Source organism: Corythoichthys intestinalis, chromosome 1, assembly GCF_030265065.1.
Source record: "Corythoichthys intestinalis isolate RoL2023-P3 chromosome 1, ASM3026506v1, whole genome shotgun sequence".
NCBI classification, from domain to species: Eukaryota; Metazoa; Chordata; class Actinopteri; order Syngnathiformes; family Syngnathidae; genus Corythoichthys; species Corythoichthys intestinalis.
Window position 1 is genome coordinate 63,472,398 of NC_080395.1, and position 16,730 is coordinate 63,489,127.

General features: G+C 39.9%; 1 protein-coding gene across 14 annotated transcripts in view; it reads left to right on the plus strand.

The window, feature by feature from the left end:
- Nucleotides 1-16,730, plus strand: part of tjp1a (tight junction protein 1a) — a 209,536-nt gene that overhangs the window by 179,302 nt on the left and 13,504 nt on the right. For 7 of the 14 annotated variants that reach the window (XM_057835140.1, XM_057835147.1, XM_057835175.1 and 4 more), the window contains 14 exons: nucleotides 487-637; nucleotides 6,163-6,271; nucleotides 6,375-6,594; nucleotides 7,196-7,380; nucleotides 7,660-7,755; nucleotides 8,546-8,572; nucleotides 10,939-11,021; nucleotides 11,279-11,489; nucleotides 11,876-11,976; nucleotides 12,360-12,710; nucleotides 13,582-13,821; nucleotides 14,715-15,530; nucleotides 15,654-15,736; nucleotides 15,867-16,064. In XM_057835140.1, coding sequence (XP_057691123.1) covers nucleotides 487-637; nucleotides 6,163-6,271; nucleotides 6,375-6,594; nucleotides 7,196-7,380; nucleotides 7,660-7,755; nucleotides 8,546-8,572; nucleotides 10,939-11,021; nucleotides 11,279-11,489; nucleotides 11,876-11,976; nucleotides 12,360-12,710; nucleotides 13,582-13,821; nucleotides 14,715-15,530; nucleotides 15,654-15,736; nucleotides 15,867-16,064 — 2,871 coding nt within the window. The remainder of the gene's footprint in view (nucleotides 1-486; nucleotides 638-6,162; nucleotides 6,272-6,374; nucleotides 6,595-7,195; nucleotides 7,381-7,659; nucleotides 7,756-8,545; nucleotides 8,573-10,938; nucleotides 11,022-11,278; nucleotides 11,490-11,875; nucleotides 11,977-12,359; nucleotides 12,711-13,581; nucleotides 13,822-14,714; nucleotides 15,531-15,653; nucleotides 15,737-15,866; nucleotides 16,065-16,730) is intronic. The other 7 variants (XM_057835155.1, XM_057835164.1, XM_057835244.1 and 4 more) reach the window with 3 other exon arrangements.

The window sequence follows — 16,730 nt, forward strand, 5'->3', positions numbered from 1 at the left end:
ACAAAGGAATTTAACAGTAAAAGTAATTAATGTACCTTATGTTCTTTAGGGCACGTGTGTACAGTTATTTTGTCTCTCTCTGGTCACTGTATTTACTGTATTTTAACAAAATTATGATGGCATTGTTTTAATGAAAAAGTCATTATCAGCAGTGGATGAATGCAATGTGGAGTGAAAAAAATTGGGGAAAAAAGATAGATCATGGATGGCAGTCTAGTTTAGATGGAGCTTTAAAAAAATCAAGCAACATACTCAATTTAAAAAATGATATCAATTTAATATTAATTAATATAGCTGTTGAAAACACTAATTACCTTAAAGAGCACTTTATTTATAACTTATCACTTTATTTATTTACCACCAAATTAAGCAAAAACTACTGATTATTTTGTCCACTTGTATAAGTTGAATGTATAATAAAGCCAATGGGTTCTCTTTGCAAATTCATGTTACATTTACAATCTGACCACCAATTTTCTGTTGTAGGCCAAGTATGAAGCTAGTCAAGTTCAAAAAGGGAGAGAGTGTTGGACTAAGACTAGCTGGAGGCAACGATGTTGGAATTTTTGTTGCGGGAGTATTGGAGGACAGTCCTGCAGCAAAGGAAGGACTAGAAGAAGGGGACCAGATTCTCAGGGTAAGGCATGAGCCCTGCATTTGTATCAAGATATTTAAAACCAAACTCTTACTAAATATTTTTAGCATTTATAGTTTTCAGAGAAATGTATTTTTAAGCAACATTTAACTGTCCTGTACTAAACTACGCCGGAAGTGTTTGAGAGAGAGGGAAAAAAGAAATCCTCAAGCTACATTGGCATGTATCAAAAATGCCATCTGTCTCTAGTCTTAGGAGGACTGGCTCACATAGACTCATGATATTTTTTTTCTCTCTAGCTTTTACTTTGAACCGTCGTCTATCATCCACATTTAACATCTCGGGAAAGCATCATCATTTAAATTCCTCTTCCAAATCACATCAGAGTGGGAGGAACAGCTGGTGGTTAGGGACCAGCCTACACAAACTTTAATGAATCAACTAGACTCCATCACAACAATAGTACTGGGAATACTGTACAATGTACTGTATCTGTCAGACTATGAGTCATTACCAAGCTGTGCCTTGTGTTACAACTCCCATTATGTCGAATGTGAACCAACAATAGGCGTTGTTCTTGTTCTCGGACCTCTTGAACAGTTCTTCTGTTTCACTGAGTGCCAGTTGAGTGGATGATGTCATGGATTTCAGCCTTGAAGCCACTCTTTGTACAAACTGCAAATTATTGCACCTGCAGCATTTAATGTAACATTTTCTCAATGCAATGCTCATTTAAAGAAATGAAAGCACTGAACATTTTTAGAAAAGAATCCTATTTCGATTAAGGTTTATTAGGAGCGTTACTAGCCGGCAAATGCATCATGTTCAGAGAGTAGCCGGTAAATGGGCCTTGATACGCAGAAAAGTATTCATAGCTGTTGGTCTCACAATAGTTTAAAGAACCTCTCAAAGCTGGATCGTCCCAAGCTTTGCAATCATGAATATAGCTGTACTTTTGCCACTTTTCACATATGCTTACAAGGGAAATCATTTGCAGTTTTATGTTTTCTCACCAAAGGATTCCTATTTTTTATGCCAAGTATGTGAAGTTCTGAATAATTGGCTTTAGCATAGGCAAATTGGTTTTGGAGTCTTGTTTTCATTTGGATTAATGTATTTGTGCACTGTATCACTAAAGTGAGTACACCACTCGCATTTCTGCAGATATTTAAGTATAACTTTTCATGGGACAACACTGACAAAGTGACACTTTTACACAATGAATAGTCTGTGTGCAGCTATATAATAGTTAATTTATTTTCCCTTCAAAATAGCTCAAAATATCGCCATTAATATCTAAACCCCAGGCAACAAAAGTGAGTACACCCCTTTGGAAAAAAAACATCCCTAAATGTCCAAATTGAGTATTGCGTGTCATTTTCCCTCCAAAATGTCATGTGACTCGTTACAGGAGTGCTGTCAGCATTGCTACAGAGATTGAAGAGGTGGGGGGTCAGCCTGGTAGTGCTCAGACCATACGCCGCCCTCTACATCAAATTGGTGTGCATGGCTGTCACCCCAGGAGGAGGCCTCTTCTGAAGACGGTACACAAGAAAGCCCGCCCATTTCAGCAAACCATAGGACATGGTTCCAGTAATCCATGTGCTTTGTTGACATGTCTTCAGCAAACTGTTTGCGGGCTTTCTTGTGTACCGTCTTCAGAAGAGGCTTCCTCCTGGGGTGACAGCCATGCACAGCAATTTGATGTAGAGTGCGGCGTATGGTCTGAGCACTGATAGGCTGACACCCCACCTCTTCAATCTCTCCAGCGATGCTGACAGTACTCCCGTAATGAGTCACATGACATTTTTGGAGGGAAAATGATAAGCAGTACTCAATTTGGACATTTATGGATGTACATTTTTTCAAAGGGGTGGACTCACTTTTGTTGCCAGGGGTTTAGATATTAATGACTATATTTTGAGTTATTTTGAGGGGAAAATATATTAACTCTATTATATAAGCTGCACACAGACTACTTTTCATTGTGTCAGAGTCATTTTTTCAATGCTGTCCCATGAAAATATATACTTAAATATCCGCAGAAATGCGAGAGGTGTACTCACTTTTGTGATGCACTGTATATTGAGATGGCAGGTCACTTAATTATCTCAGCAAAATGTGATGGTATGAAAAGATAGCCATGTCCTGCACAATATAATCATAGTCATGCTAAAACAGCTTTGACGATATAGCCCTTACATACATACATAAATACAAACAGGGAGAAAAACTAATGGTATGGGCACCCTCCTCCCTGACTTCAAGACTTATGAGAACCTTTGGAACAGAGGTGCCTAATACGTCAATCGTGAACGACTTGTAGAGCTCAAAGAGTGTCAGTCCATTGCACCTTCATTTGCATAATATTAATAATAAAAAAGTTCTGCTTGTCCATCCTTCATTGCTATTTGATTTGTCTTTTGAATGACATACAGACAAATTAATCAAGCTTTTGTGGTGGAACCAATGTCCGAGCCAATTTAGCTTAGCAGCCACCCTCCTTGGCATTCGGTCTTTGATAAATTTGGTATATTAATTAATTAATTTATATTTTGTACCGCTTATCCCCACAAGGGTCACAGGGGTGCGGTAATATATCCCAGCTAACTATGGGCAGGAAGCAGGGTACACCCTGAACTGGTTGCCAGCCAATCACAGGACAGATATAGAGAAAACAAAACCTTTCACACTCACAATCACACTTATGGAGAATTTCAAGTGTTCAGCCTACCATACATGTTTATTGCATTTGGGAGGAAGCCGGAGTACCCAGAGAAAACCAAGCAGGTATGGGGAGAACATGCAAACTCTACACAGGAAGGCCCAGCCTGGGATTCAACCATTGATTTCAAAACTGTAAGGCAGACGTGCTAGATACTCTGTCATCCTGCCACATACCTACATACAGTGGTAAGAAAAAGTATCTGAACCTTTTGGAATTTCTCACATTTCTGCATAAAATCACCATCAAATGTGATCTGATCTTTGTCAAAATCACACAGATGTAAAAACAGTGTCTGCATTAACTAAAACCACCCAAACATTTGTAGGTTTTCATGTTATAATGACGATAGCATAGAAACAAGGACAGAGGGGGAAAAATAAGTAAGTGAACCCTCTGCCTAAGAAGACTTGAAGAAAAATTGAAACCAATTTTTACCTAACAATTTAAGTCAGGTCTGTGCCCAATCACTGATGAGTGGTTTAAAGCTGCCCTGCTCACTATAAAACACACACCTGGTAACAATTGTCTTGATGAGAAGCATTGTCTGATGTTCATCATGGCTCAGTCAAAAGAGCTGTCTGAAGACCTGCGATCAAGGATTGTTGATTTGTATAAAGCTGGGAAAGGATACAAAACCATCTGTAAAAGTCTGAATGTTCATCAATTGACAGTCAGTCAAGTTGTCTACAAATGAAAAGAGTTTGGCACTGTTGCCTCGTTCCCAAGGAATGGCCGTCCACCAAAGATGACGCCAAGAGTTCAGCGCAAAATACTCAGAGAGGTAAAAAAAAGAACCCTAGAGTGTCTGCTAAAGTCTTACAGAAATCACTGGCACAGTCCAATATCTCTGTGCGCACATCAACTATATGTAAACCAATGGCCAATTATGGTGTTCATTGGAGGACTCCACAGAGGAAGCCACTGCTGTCTAAAAAAAATTGTTGCTTGTTTAATGTTCGCAAAAAGGCACTTGGACACTCCACAGAAGTTTTGGCAAAATATTTTGTGGACTGATGAAACCAAAGTTGAGTTGTTTGGGAATAACACACAACGTCGTGTGGAGGAAAAATGGAACAGCTCACCAACATCAACACCTCATCCCCACCATGAAGCATGGTGGAGGGAGCATCATGATTCGGGTCTGCTTTGCTACCTCAGGGGCTGGACAACTTGAAATCATTAATGGAAGAATGAATTCAAATGTTTATCTGGATGTTTTGCAGGAATACCTGAAACAGTCTTTCAGACAGTTGAAGCTAAAAATTGGATGGATGCTGCAACAAAACAATGATCCAAGACACAGAAGTAAAACTTAACTCCAGAATGGTTTCAGAAGAACAAAATACACGTTCTGGAGTGGCCAAGTCAAAGTCCAGACTTGAACCCCGTTGAGGTGCTGTGGCATGGCCTAAAGTCAGCGATTCATGCCAGACATTCCATGAATCTGACTGAACTACAGCAGTTTTGTAGAGAAGAATGGGCCAAGATTAGTCCTGATTGATGTGCTAGACTGAGCTGCAGCTACAGGAAGCGTCTGATTGAAGTTATTGCTGCCAAAGGGGTTGGGTGGGGGGGGGGCACAAAATATTAAATGTGATAGCTCACTTAATTATTTTTCCCCCTTCTGTCATTGTTTGCATACTATCCTCATTAAAATATGAAAACGTATAAATGCTTGGGTGGTTTTAGATAAGCAGACACTTTTTCATCTGTGTTATTTTGACAAATATCAGATCACATTTGATGGTAATTTTATGCAGAAATGTGAAAAAAATTCCAAAAGGTTCAGATACTTTTTCATACCACTGTACATACGTTATACTTATATAAAGGCAACCATTTAGGGGGGAAAATGTGTTTTGGTTTTGATTGCTGTTTTTAACTCATGTTTGTGTGCGGAATCCAAAACAGGTCTCAGCTTTTCTTCATCAGATCAAGTTTTTTTCTCCACAGCTTACCTACTCACTATGTTGTTGCTCCATACACACAACTACCCATATCTTTTGTAAAAACATAATAGTGTTTTAAAAAAAAAAAAAAAATGTAGTCATGCCTGTTTCTTTCATATGTATGATTGGCAATATTTTCAAATGTTTATAAAAGAAGCACATATGGTAAGCACAGTGTTTTTAATATGTTTTAAGAAAACAGGGATCCCATAGTTCAGAAACTTGATTTGAGAGAAAAACTGAGACCAGCTTTGGATTCAGCATTAAAAAATAAGTTAGAATTAGCTATCAGACCTAATACATGAGAAATTCTGCACCAATACAATTTGAATAATTTTGGAAAAAATACTCTCGCCATCATTTTGATGATTTGATAAGTCAAATAGTACTGTTTTATCAAAGCATGTTTGTTGTCAATCCCTATGATTAGATAGAGTATAGAATGTCTGTTGTTCTCTTCAATCTCCCGCACATATCACTTTCTGTGTTTGTGTGTGTGCTTCCTATTGTGCTGCACAAAAACATCAAGACTTCCAGTACATTGTTCTCCATCGAATTGTTGTTTTTTGTTCCTCGTGTTCTTGTAGAGATAAAGACATTAAGTCCTGTTCCTGGGAAGGATAGAGTTGTGGTTTTGAAGTTTAGTGATATATCCTATGTGTGTCTGCATCCCCCGCAAGTAGAGTCAATAAACAACACTTTTTCTTTTTGGGAGGGCAACAGGACATGAGCAAAGGAAATGTCATTGTAGTGGGTGACTGGATGACAGCTGTTGGCAACCAGATTAAAAACACAATGAAATAAAAAAAATATCCCAAATAAAATACAGTAGACGTAAAAGATATTTTTTTAGCCACATTACAAACTGCTTCATGTTTTTCTACCTGTAGGTGAACAATGTGGACTTTGCTAACATAATTAGGGAAGAGGCTGTGCTGTTTCTGCTTGACCTCCCGAGAGGAGAGGAAGTCACAATCCTCGCTCAGAAGAAGAAAGATGGTGATTTATTAGTACTTATTGGCCATATGTTGCAACATATTATAAATAATTCCATAATCTCATGTTCTGAAATATTGTTTTTTTGCCTTTCTTCCATCACTAGTGTATCGCAGAATAGTTGAGTCAGACGTTGGCGATTCCTTCTACATTCGCACACATTTTGAGTACGAAAAGGAGTCACCATATGGCTTGAGCTTTAACAAGGGTGAGGTGTTTCGAGTGGTAGACACCCTCTACAATGGCAAATTAGGCTCTTGGCTTGCTATTCGCATTGGCAAGAACCATCAGGAGGTGGAAAGGGGCATCATACCCAACAAGAACAGGTAAAGCTCAGACCACACGTAAGAATATTGCATTTGAAGCACAAACAACAAAACAGCCAAAGCCATGCAACTTATTTCGAAACTTCCTTTTCTAGTCTTTGCACTAGTTATACTAGTGTGAACGTGTCATAAATATTTATCATTTTAAGCATATATGTCTTAATATCTCTTGCTAATATTGATATGGATGTGTTGCCTTACTCAGTTGCCATTGACGATGATAGACCAATCATGTGGCTCTATCTATCCTTCTATGAATATAAATGAGTTTGTCACTGGTAGACATCCAATTTATTTGAACTGGGAGGGATGGGAATGAATGAACGTGTGTTAATTTGCTGCAAACCCTCCCAGTTCAAATGGATTGGATGGGATGGGAATGAATGAACATGTTAATTCGCTGCAAACCCTCCCAGTTCAAATGGTTTGGATGTCTATCGATGTCAATGGCTACCAATGAGTTAATTTTACTAGGACTTTAGCTCCCATATTGCTCACCATAGTTTTTTTTATGTGTCAATTATGAAACTTCCTTGTAAATTGAAAACTGGCTGAGCTTTACTTTGAAAATAACAACGGATCTTACTATTCTCTGCTTCAGGGCTGAGCAGCTGTCCAGTGTGCAGTACACCCTCCCCAAAACACCAGGGGGTGACAGAGCAGATTTCTGGAGATTCCGTGGCTTGCGAAGCTCAAAGAGGAATTTGCGGAAGAGCAGGGAGGACCTATCAGCACAGCCAGTTCAGACTAAGTTCCCCGCATATGAGAGGGTGGTTCTTCGGGAAGGTGAGCAGAGGTCAATGTGTTTAATAGTCTCATTTCATTGTTTTTTTTTGAACTAGCAGTGACGTTTCAACCGTCGGACTAGCCCTTCATTTTATGTTGTTCTTTTTGGGTCTGCCTATCTCTTGCCACCGTCTAAGTGAATTACAAAATGATTAGCTTGGCCTGATTCCATTTGTCAAGGTCTTAGATTTGACTGGGTGGTTTTCAAATGTGCAGACTTTGTGATGTACCTATGCCCAGAATTGTAACCAATCTTGACATGCACTTGTCTATGATCAGCTGGGTTCCTGAGGCCAGTAGTCATCTTTGGTCCAATAGCAGACGTGGCAAGAGAGAAGCTGGCTAGAGAGGAACCTGATGTCTTTGAATTGGCAAGTAAGTAGTCAACACACTGTTCACTTTTGCTCTTTTTAAAGCGTCACTTATATATTATTAAAACTGTGCTTGTGTAAGAAAAATATTTGGGGAATCAGCCTGCGTCTAACACAGGTTGAAGAGGCTTTTTACAGATCTCTCACTTTGCCAAGGTTCCTATTGAACGCACCAAGTTTTTAAAGCACCTTAAAATGCATGATTTAGGTGCAATAATTTGGATTAAATAGTCGCAAGGGATATGAAATTGTTCATCTTGTTTTTGAGGAAAGTGTTAATGATAGTTTTCTTAACTTGATGCTTAAATGGCTCTTTGAATTTAAAGACCTGGGGTGGAGAAAGGTTGTCACGTAACATTTTGCATACTTAGTTTGTTACTTTTGTCTTTTGAATTGGAACAAAATTTATTTTACAAAGCTATACAGTATTTATACTGACTGGAAGCCGATTTCTAATCTTTAGGGAATATTTTTGCTTGCCTATGTTTGAATCTTCTTAAAATGATCATTGATTATAAACATTTTCAGTTCTTGCTCCTGTGGCATTTTCTGTTCATTGTTTTTCTCATGTTTAGCTATCATTGTTCAACACTTAAAAAAAGACAGTAAGCATTCTCACCCCGTTTAACTTGTTCCATAAGTTGTTTTTTAATGTCATACATATTAGTGTACCATTAATTCCAAGATAGAAGCACCCCTATTTCAGACCAAGATAAAAAAATTTAAAAAATCCATTTCTTGATTTGTGTCATCGTAACCCTAGTGATCTTTGTGTAACTGTATTTTCTTTTCAGAAACACAGCAACAGCAAGGAGGAGAAAGTATGTCATTGAGTGCATCAGTTTGCATTTTTTATCTGATTTAAATGGCAAAAATTTTCAAATGCAAGCATTTGGCAAATGGCTTGCTTGCTAGTAGATGTGTAGGGTAATACCATATCACTTGATTTGAGAACCTGCAAAATAGTCATTGCTTGACTCAACATGGGTTACGTGCCACTAACAAAATGTAATATACTAACTCACAGCCGATATTACCTGTACTTAAAAATATGACGACCTAAATGAGATCCTTTTCTTTAAGCTTTTTTCAGTTGTTTCATAGGCTTGAGTGCCCATGACTAATCATGACCAATTCTCTAAGTGTAAATATTTTAATGTTCATAATGGTGTACTAGAAGTCGACCGATATATCGGGCCGATATATGGACTTGTTTCCAACATCGTCTGTTGGCCGATTAGCAAATAAATAAGTCAAACAAAAAGGAATTGGATCAGGCATATGTGTTGACCACTATGGCCGCCGCTGATTGATGGTCCTGAAGGACCCTTGAAGGCAGGCTGAAGACAGGAAGATTCAGGCTTGCCTGTTTTGTAAATGTTTTTTATCTTGCATGAGAGAACATGCAATGTTGCTTTAGCCTTTTAACGTGTTAAATGAGTGAGCCTTATACTCTAAATGTAACCCGTAGCGTTAGCATAGCATTTGTGTTAGCATTAGCGCTAGCATGGCGGGCATCCTCTTCAACTCACTCTCGCTTATTTACATCTCGTCGGGATGTCCTGGTGGGTTTCATTATTTGAAAATAATGTACTGTTCTTGCTAAGTGTATAATTGTTAAAAGAAGTGCTGCATCCGTTGGTTTGGTAGCACTAGACCGGATGAATCCTTTCCAATTAATCCACTCAGGTCTTCACTGTAAATTTGAAGCTGTTGGAGCAATTTAAAAAAAAAAATGCCTTTCATAATCTACGTGCTTTAAAAAAAGTATATCAGCTTACAAAATCGGCACCGGGATATTGGCAATCAGCTGAAAACATTTTTATATATCACTATCGGCATTTGAAAATCTCATATCGGTCCACCTCTATTGTGTAAACCTCCTCTCGATGATTGAAAAAAATAAGATGTGTAAAAAAATGAATAGATTTGCAACTTACTAATTAGCAACAGTCCTGTGGAGAGTTATTTTCTAATTGCAAACATTGTGGGCAAAATGAATGGCCTTCTCACGTGAAGGCCTAATTCCATTATTTGCTACGATATGCCTCATGACTGGCAAAACAGATGGTTCATTTGTTTAAAAGCCACAGAGTTGCGTTGCAAATTCTCTACTAAATTATTTTATTTATAGGAACATTTGACTAAAAACATTTAGATTACAAAGGGTTTTAGCCACATGAATGTAATAATAAAAACAAACAAGATAGCCAAATCAGATTATTTCATTGTGTGATATTTTTGTGTAATGAGAGGTATCTTCTAAACGTTCGTAAATTATCAGTTATTGAAGTTGTGTTTTTAAGGTCATATAATGACAAAGGTCTGCCTTGGTTCACACACACACACACATAGGCACGCACACACAGCTACACAAACATTTTAGATTTTTATGGAATGTCTCTAGATTGCATGAGACGTATGCTTGCACAATGACTTGTGCTATTTGCAACATTAGCATTTTTTTTTTTATGTAAGGCCATTGAAACACCTGAATCCCATTGACAATGCTGAACAGGGGTGAATATCTGACTTGTTGCATGGCATTACCGTGCTCTTGTGAACTGTGTAGTAATAACAGTCAGTATAAGAAGACCCTCCTAAAGCGCAGTGCAGTAGTTGATTATCGACTTGTTTTATTTATGTACTGAATGTTAAGTGTTCTATGAGTCATTATCCTTAGCATCCTCATGATATAACTATCGTTTTAGTACCTTGTGTTTCCAGGCAGAACATCATTTCTTATATTTATGAGAATCATTTACCTGTCCACACATCCTTGTTTAAATCCCTGCAGTTTACAGTGACTGTGAATTGTCATTGTTGCAAAATGACCCTCCTGCTCCTTTATTTTGTGTCACAGAGCACACTTCTGACAACTTGATTCACGTTATTTGCATTTGCACGAACACGGTCACTACAAACCATTTTTCATTTCCATTAATCTATCCAAAATACTTAATGGCTAGTGCATGAATTGGCTGCCATCCTCATTTTGTCTTGACATCTATTTTCATAAACACTTGTCCTCTCCTGTACAGAGATCATTGTTCTGCATTTTACAGTTCTTTTTATGGGAGTCGACAACCGCATGCCACAAGGATGACTAATTTGGGCACTGCCTGTCTTGAATGTTTATCTTTTTTGTTGATGTGATTCAGTTACAGTATTTCTTTGCCCTCTGCAGAAAGTGAACCAAGGGATGCCGGAACTGACCAGAAAAGCTCTGGCATCATTCGTCTACACACCATCAAACAGATTATTGACCGGGTGAGAGAACTACCTCATTTACCATCATAGAAAGTATATAAAAATTCAGTACAGTCCATTACCTTTTGTAGAATTGCTTTATCATGAGTGACTCACTGCTACCCTCTGGTGGAGAAAACCATCTTAGTATAATAGAAGTATATTGCACAGTGCCAGTAGTTCAGTTTCATCACCGTCCACGCTAACATGCATGCAATACAAACAAAATATATGAATGTTTTTTGTTGTTGTTGTTGTCATTTTTATGTTGGTACAAGGACAAACACGCAGTGCTGGATATCACCCCGAATGCAGTGGATCGCTTAAACTACGCTCAGTGGTATCCAATTGTGGTGTTTCTCAACCCTGACACAAAGCAAGGCGTCAAAAACATGAGGACCAGACTCTGCCCCGAGTCTCGGAAGAGTGCCAGAAAACTCTATGAACGAGCCCTAAAACTGAGGAAGAACAATCACCATCTTTTCACTAGTGAGTCGATGACTAATGGTATCTTTTAAAGATGGATAATTGTAACATTTTACAAGGGTAAAAAGACAATAAAAGGTCTGCAGAGTTGGCCCCGCTACACTGGTATTGTTCAGCGGTGACGTCACCCAGCAGCACTGTAGCCGTTTTATCCAGATTTAGACTTCCTCTACATTTTCTTTTCCTGCCAAAGCCCATGCTGCGGCCATGCTTTCAAAGCATCTGTAGGAGTTAAAAATGATTGTAATTCTGGATAGGATCCCACTTCACATAATCTACTCAAAAAACAACCACTGTGCAAAACAAGGCTGCCGTGACGCTGTTGGTTCTTGTCTAAACACATTGAATTTTTTTTTATCTTTTAACCATGCTACTCTTTCTTTGCTCAGCAACTATTAACTTGAACAACATGAACGATGGATGGTTTGGAGCACTGAAGGAAATAATCCAGCAGCAGCAAAACCAACTGGTGTGGGTTTCAGAGGGCAAGGTAAAGCACACAAAAATCGTGTTTTCACCAAGCAGTACAGTTCAGGACCTTGTTGCTGCGAGGCAACTGTATGTTAATACACTATTGTCATCTCCACACAATAATGTCAGTGGAGGAGGGAAGTTTTTATACTGTTTGAATTCACATGTTCATGTTATTTTTACCTCACAGCAAGTGTGCCAGTTGAAGTAATCAATTGGCTACACTGCATGATGTTTACGTAGGTGAAGCAGCTTATTGCCACCATATACTAATTCTGCATTTACTCATAGTATTGCAACTATCTTAACTGTATTGTACTGCTTGGAAAACATGTAACATCCGCTGAGTAATCATCTTCAGTGATATTACTGAGAACCTTTTGCTCCCACTTGGTGTCTCAGGCTGATGGAGCAGCAGACGATGATCTGGATATCCATGATGATCGCCTGTCCTACTTGTCAGCACCAGGCAGTGAGTATTCCATGTACAGCACCGACAGCCGCCACACCTCTGACTACGAGGACACGGACACGGAGGGGGGAGCTTACACCGACCAGGAGCTGGACGAAACACTGAATGACGATGTGGGTCCGCCTACGGGGCCTGCCCTCACCCGCTCATCCGAGCCTGTCCGCGAGGACCCGCCGGTCATCCAGGAACCACCAGGCTATGCTGGTTACCCACACGCGTTGCAGTCGGACCCCCTGAACCGGATCGATCCAGCTGGTTTCAAGGCGCCAGCGCCGCAGCAGGTAGCGTTTCTGAGAGCTGTACGTCTCCCCTGTTGTCTGGAGGACGTAGTGTGCGTTAGAAGGGTGTTCTGGAGGCGCTATTGAAGGCCTATGTTTATTTTTACAGTCACTGTATACCCTTGTTGTTCAAATGCAATATCAGTGTGAAAGTCAAAACTTTGCTGGTCAGGTATTTATCGCCAACAATGGAAAATTATTAGACGAGATCTATTACCACTACATTAGTCATTTAACCCCTTTCTGTGCGTTTTGAGTAATCTTTGTGTGTGTGCGAGTGTGTGTGTTTAGAACCTAATATTAGAACTTAATATGCACTTTACCTCTTGTATTCTGTATTACCAAGAGTTGTCTTATCTGTGTGACTGTTACTGCTTTCACTGGGAAACAAAGTTTATACATGTCCAAATGTCTGTAACAATACTCACCTATGTGCACTTCCTACTCTTCCTAGACTTGCTATTGAGACTGTATTAACACCAAAAAGTATTGTGTGCATGTTGAAAAGTATGTAAATCCAGTATTGCTGTAAAATGTATTTATCAAAATTGGGACTCTCAAATCAAAATGTTTGTCATTACGTATATGTTAAGAAGCGTAATAAGGGAGGAGGATGCGTTACTGTATTGTTACTATAGAATTAAAGCAGAATTAGTGTATTCTAACACTGAAAATGTGTCCTAATTCCTAACTTGGCATGCTCCGGCTACAACCAAATACAGAGTGAAGGTGATTGGCTGCTTGAATTGGTGTGCACTGTAAGGCACACGGAAGGAACAAACTGTTATAGAGAGGCCATGACAATATTAACACTTGTTTGCACTGCACAGTAGTGTCAGCACGTGTTATTAAACGTTTTTGAACCACTTCACAGAAAGCAGAAGCCACTGCCATCCCTAGCAACCCCCAGCTCCCTGAGCCCCTGGCTGAGACAGTGACCCCTGCCGTAAAAACTGTAGGGGGCCCGAGCCCCGACGAGGCTCCCGGAGCTCTCCACCGCCAACCAAGCCCCAACCCAGAGGCTGGCTCAGTAATGAGGCCCACGCCTGAGCTAGCCCCTGAGAGTGTCACATCAGAACCAAGACAGTCTGGACTGGCCTGTTCAGAACCAAAGGTATCCAACTGATCGGCCTCTGGATGCTTCAACCGGCCCAGCTCAGCTCGATATGACCCGACTGACCGCCTGTGCTGCTGCTGCTGCTGCCTGTCTACTTCCTGCTGCCGCGCTTATCCGTCTCTACTTTACGTCCCCCTGCATGTCTGTTGATCACAATATTGCCCAGAAAACATAGTTTTGTGTGCGTGTGTTTACATTTTTTGCATGTGTGAGTAAATGCTTGTAAGCAATAGTGAGCGTGGTAGCGTTACCTCAGGCAGTGAATGTTGTTAAACCTCTTTGCATGGCCACTAGAAGTAGATTTCTGTGCTCTTTTTTTTCTTTTTACTGTAATTGCTAATGAAACAGAGCCTTTGTTTTTGTAAAAGTAACCATTGATCTTCCAACTGTTAAATGTAACAATCCTGACCTAAAGGCTGGGGACAGAGATTTCATATTTGTCTCAAATATCAATGGTTACTTCTTAGGCTTTGAAGTATTTTTGCTATGTGATTGTTATGATTATTGTATGACAGTGGGTGTCATTTTCTGAAATTGAAACAAATCACATTATCAAGCCAAATTGGGCTGCAATTCTACACTTACAAAAAATGTATCCCATTGTTTTAAAGTATAGTATTTTGTTTGCTGTATTATTTTAATTATCTAAGTGTTTAATTGAAGTGATTTTTTTTTGTGATTTCTGTTTTAATATATCTGACAAGTAACCCCTCCCTCTCAGTTTCTCTATTGCAGGTCTTTTCCCACTTTTTCCTCTTTCTGTAATTGATTTCACAGAATTGTTATCAAATGTATTGTTATTTCATCATTTCATATTTTATATTGAACTATCTGGTATGTTGGTGGATCCTCTGATGTTTCTAACCTTTGATTTTCTTGTGTATTTGTAGATGTATCAAAAGGATCCATACAGCTCACATAGCAGTGGGAGAGCTGGTCCTGGATTGAAACCTGGGAATTACAACCCTCAGCAGGGACCGCAACCCGATCAACAGCCATACAGAGATTATGACCACCCGCCCAGTCGATATGATGCCAGCGTTGGAGGTGGTTATCTAGAACCAAAGTACCGAAACTATGACTCTCAGCCCCCTTTTGAAAACAGTGTGCCTCACTATGACCAGCAACAGTGGAACCCCTACGGCCAGACACACTCTACTGCCAACTCCCAGGGCTATGATCCACGCCTGCCATACAGCGATAGCTTAGACTCTCAGTACACACCACCGCCCCGTTTTGATGAGCCTTCACCTCAGCAAGTATTCGACGGACGGCCTCGCTACGGTAAACCCACAGTTCCGGGCCCCGTCCGCTATGAGGATCCACCACCTCTTTCTCCAGGGCATGATCTGCACTACAACCAGGATTCTCAACTGACTCCACACCCTTCGGGCCCCCGCTCTCCCAGCGGTCAGCGGCCTGCCTACAACCAGGGACCAACACAGCACATAAAAGGCTATAAACCTCAGCAGTATGACACTGCTCACGTAAACTCTGATATGAGACCCACGTCCCCTCCCAAAGCAGAGGTCACCTCACTTTCCCCTGTTGACACTACTAAGTCCGACACTGCCAGAAATGACTTACGTGAGGATGACCCTGCCATGCAGCCACAGTCAGTCTTAACAAGGGTCAAGATGTTTGAAAACAAACGTTCTGTCTCAGTGGACCGAGCAAGAGATGCAGGGGATCCATCTGTGAACAAGGTAAAATTTTGAGCTTCCCATTGGTTAATCATTAATGTACTGTATATAATATCACAGTTTCCTACTCTTTGAGGGAAATATATACTGTAAATGAGTCATTGTCTGTACAATTTGTTCACATAGGCCACAGATTTGCCCTTGAAAGCAGGGGGGGTAATCCCAAAAGCTAATTCTTTGAGCAACCTTGACTCAGAAAAGAGTTATAGGTAAGCTTTTGTTATGATATTTCACTGTTTGGCACTCTGTGATTCCTGCATAAATTTATTTTAATCGTAATACCCACTTTGAGTTCTTTGATTGGATTTCTCACGCATATTCCGACAATGTCTTTCCTAGCGGCATTGTTCAACCACAGAGAGTCCCAGAGCCTCAAAAGCCTCAGTCCAAAGTGGCTGATGACATTGTACGTTCCAACCATTATGACCCAGATGAGGATGAAGACTACTACAGGAAACAGCTTTCTTACTTTGACAGGCTCCAAACTGGCCCCTCAAAACCTCAAGCTCAAGCACAGATAACGCACAACTTTTCCAGGTATTTCTCAATAGTCTATTGTAATTTTAGGAAAGTTTGTTACACGGCATCAGTCTACTTAAGAATGCATACATCTGATATGATATGACATTGTCGTATACCCAAGAAAATATAATAATTGGAAAAGAATTACCGGTAGACCCATATTGTAAGAATTTTAATCATTACAAATGCGTGTGTGGTTTTAAGGCAGTGGTTCTTAACCTGGGTTCGATTGAACCCCAGGGGTTCGGTGAGTCTGTCTAAGGGGTTCGGCAAAGGACCCACACAGTCCTATTTTGTCGTACACTGACTAAATCGAAGCAAAGTGGCGTGTCAGACTACGTTTTTGACTGGCTTGCCCCCAATTTACAGGCTTTATTCCATTTCTTTCAACTGCTCGTCCTCTATCTGATGGGAAAACATGCTGTCAAAATGAGATGAAAGTTGAACGGGAATCCGATTAGATATTAGGTGCGATATACTGGTTTTGAATTAGAATTTTTTTTTAATTATTATTATCTTATTCCGAAGGGTTCTGTGAACGCCTATGTAAAACTCATGGGGTTTGGTACCTCTGACAAGGTTAAGAACCACTGTTTTAGGGTAAAAGTTGTGTTGTTAGACTTGAATAATTTTACAACAGGAACTAGAAACCGCAATTTCTGGAGAAATTACTATGGGGCT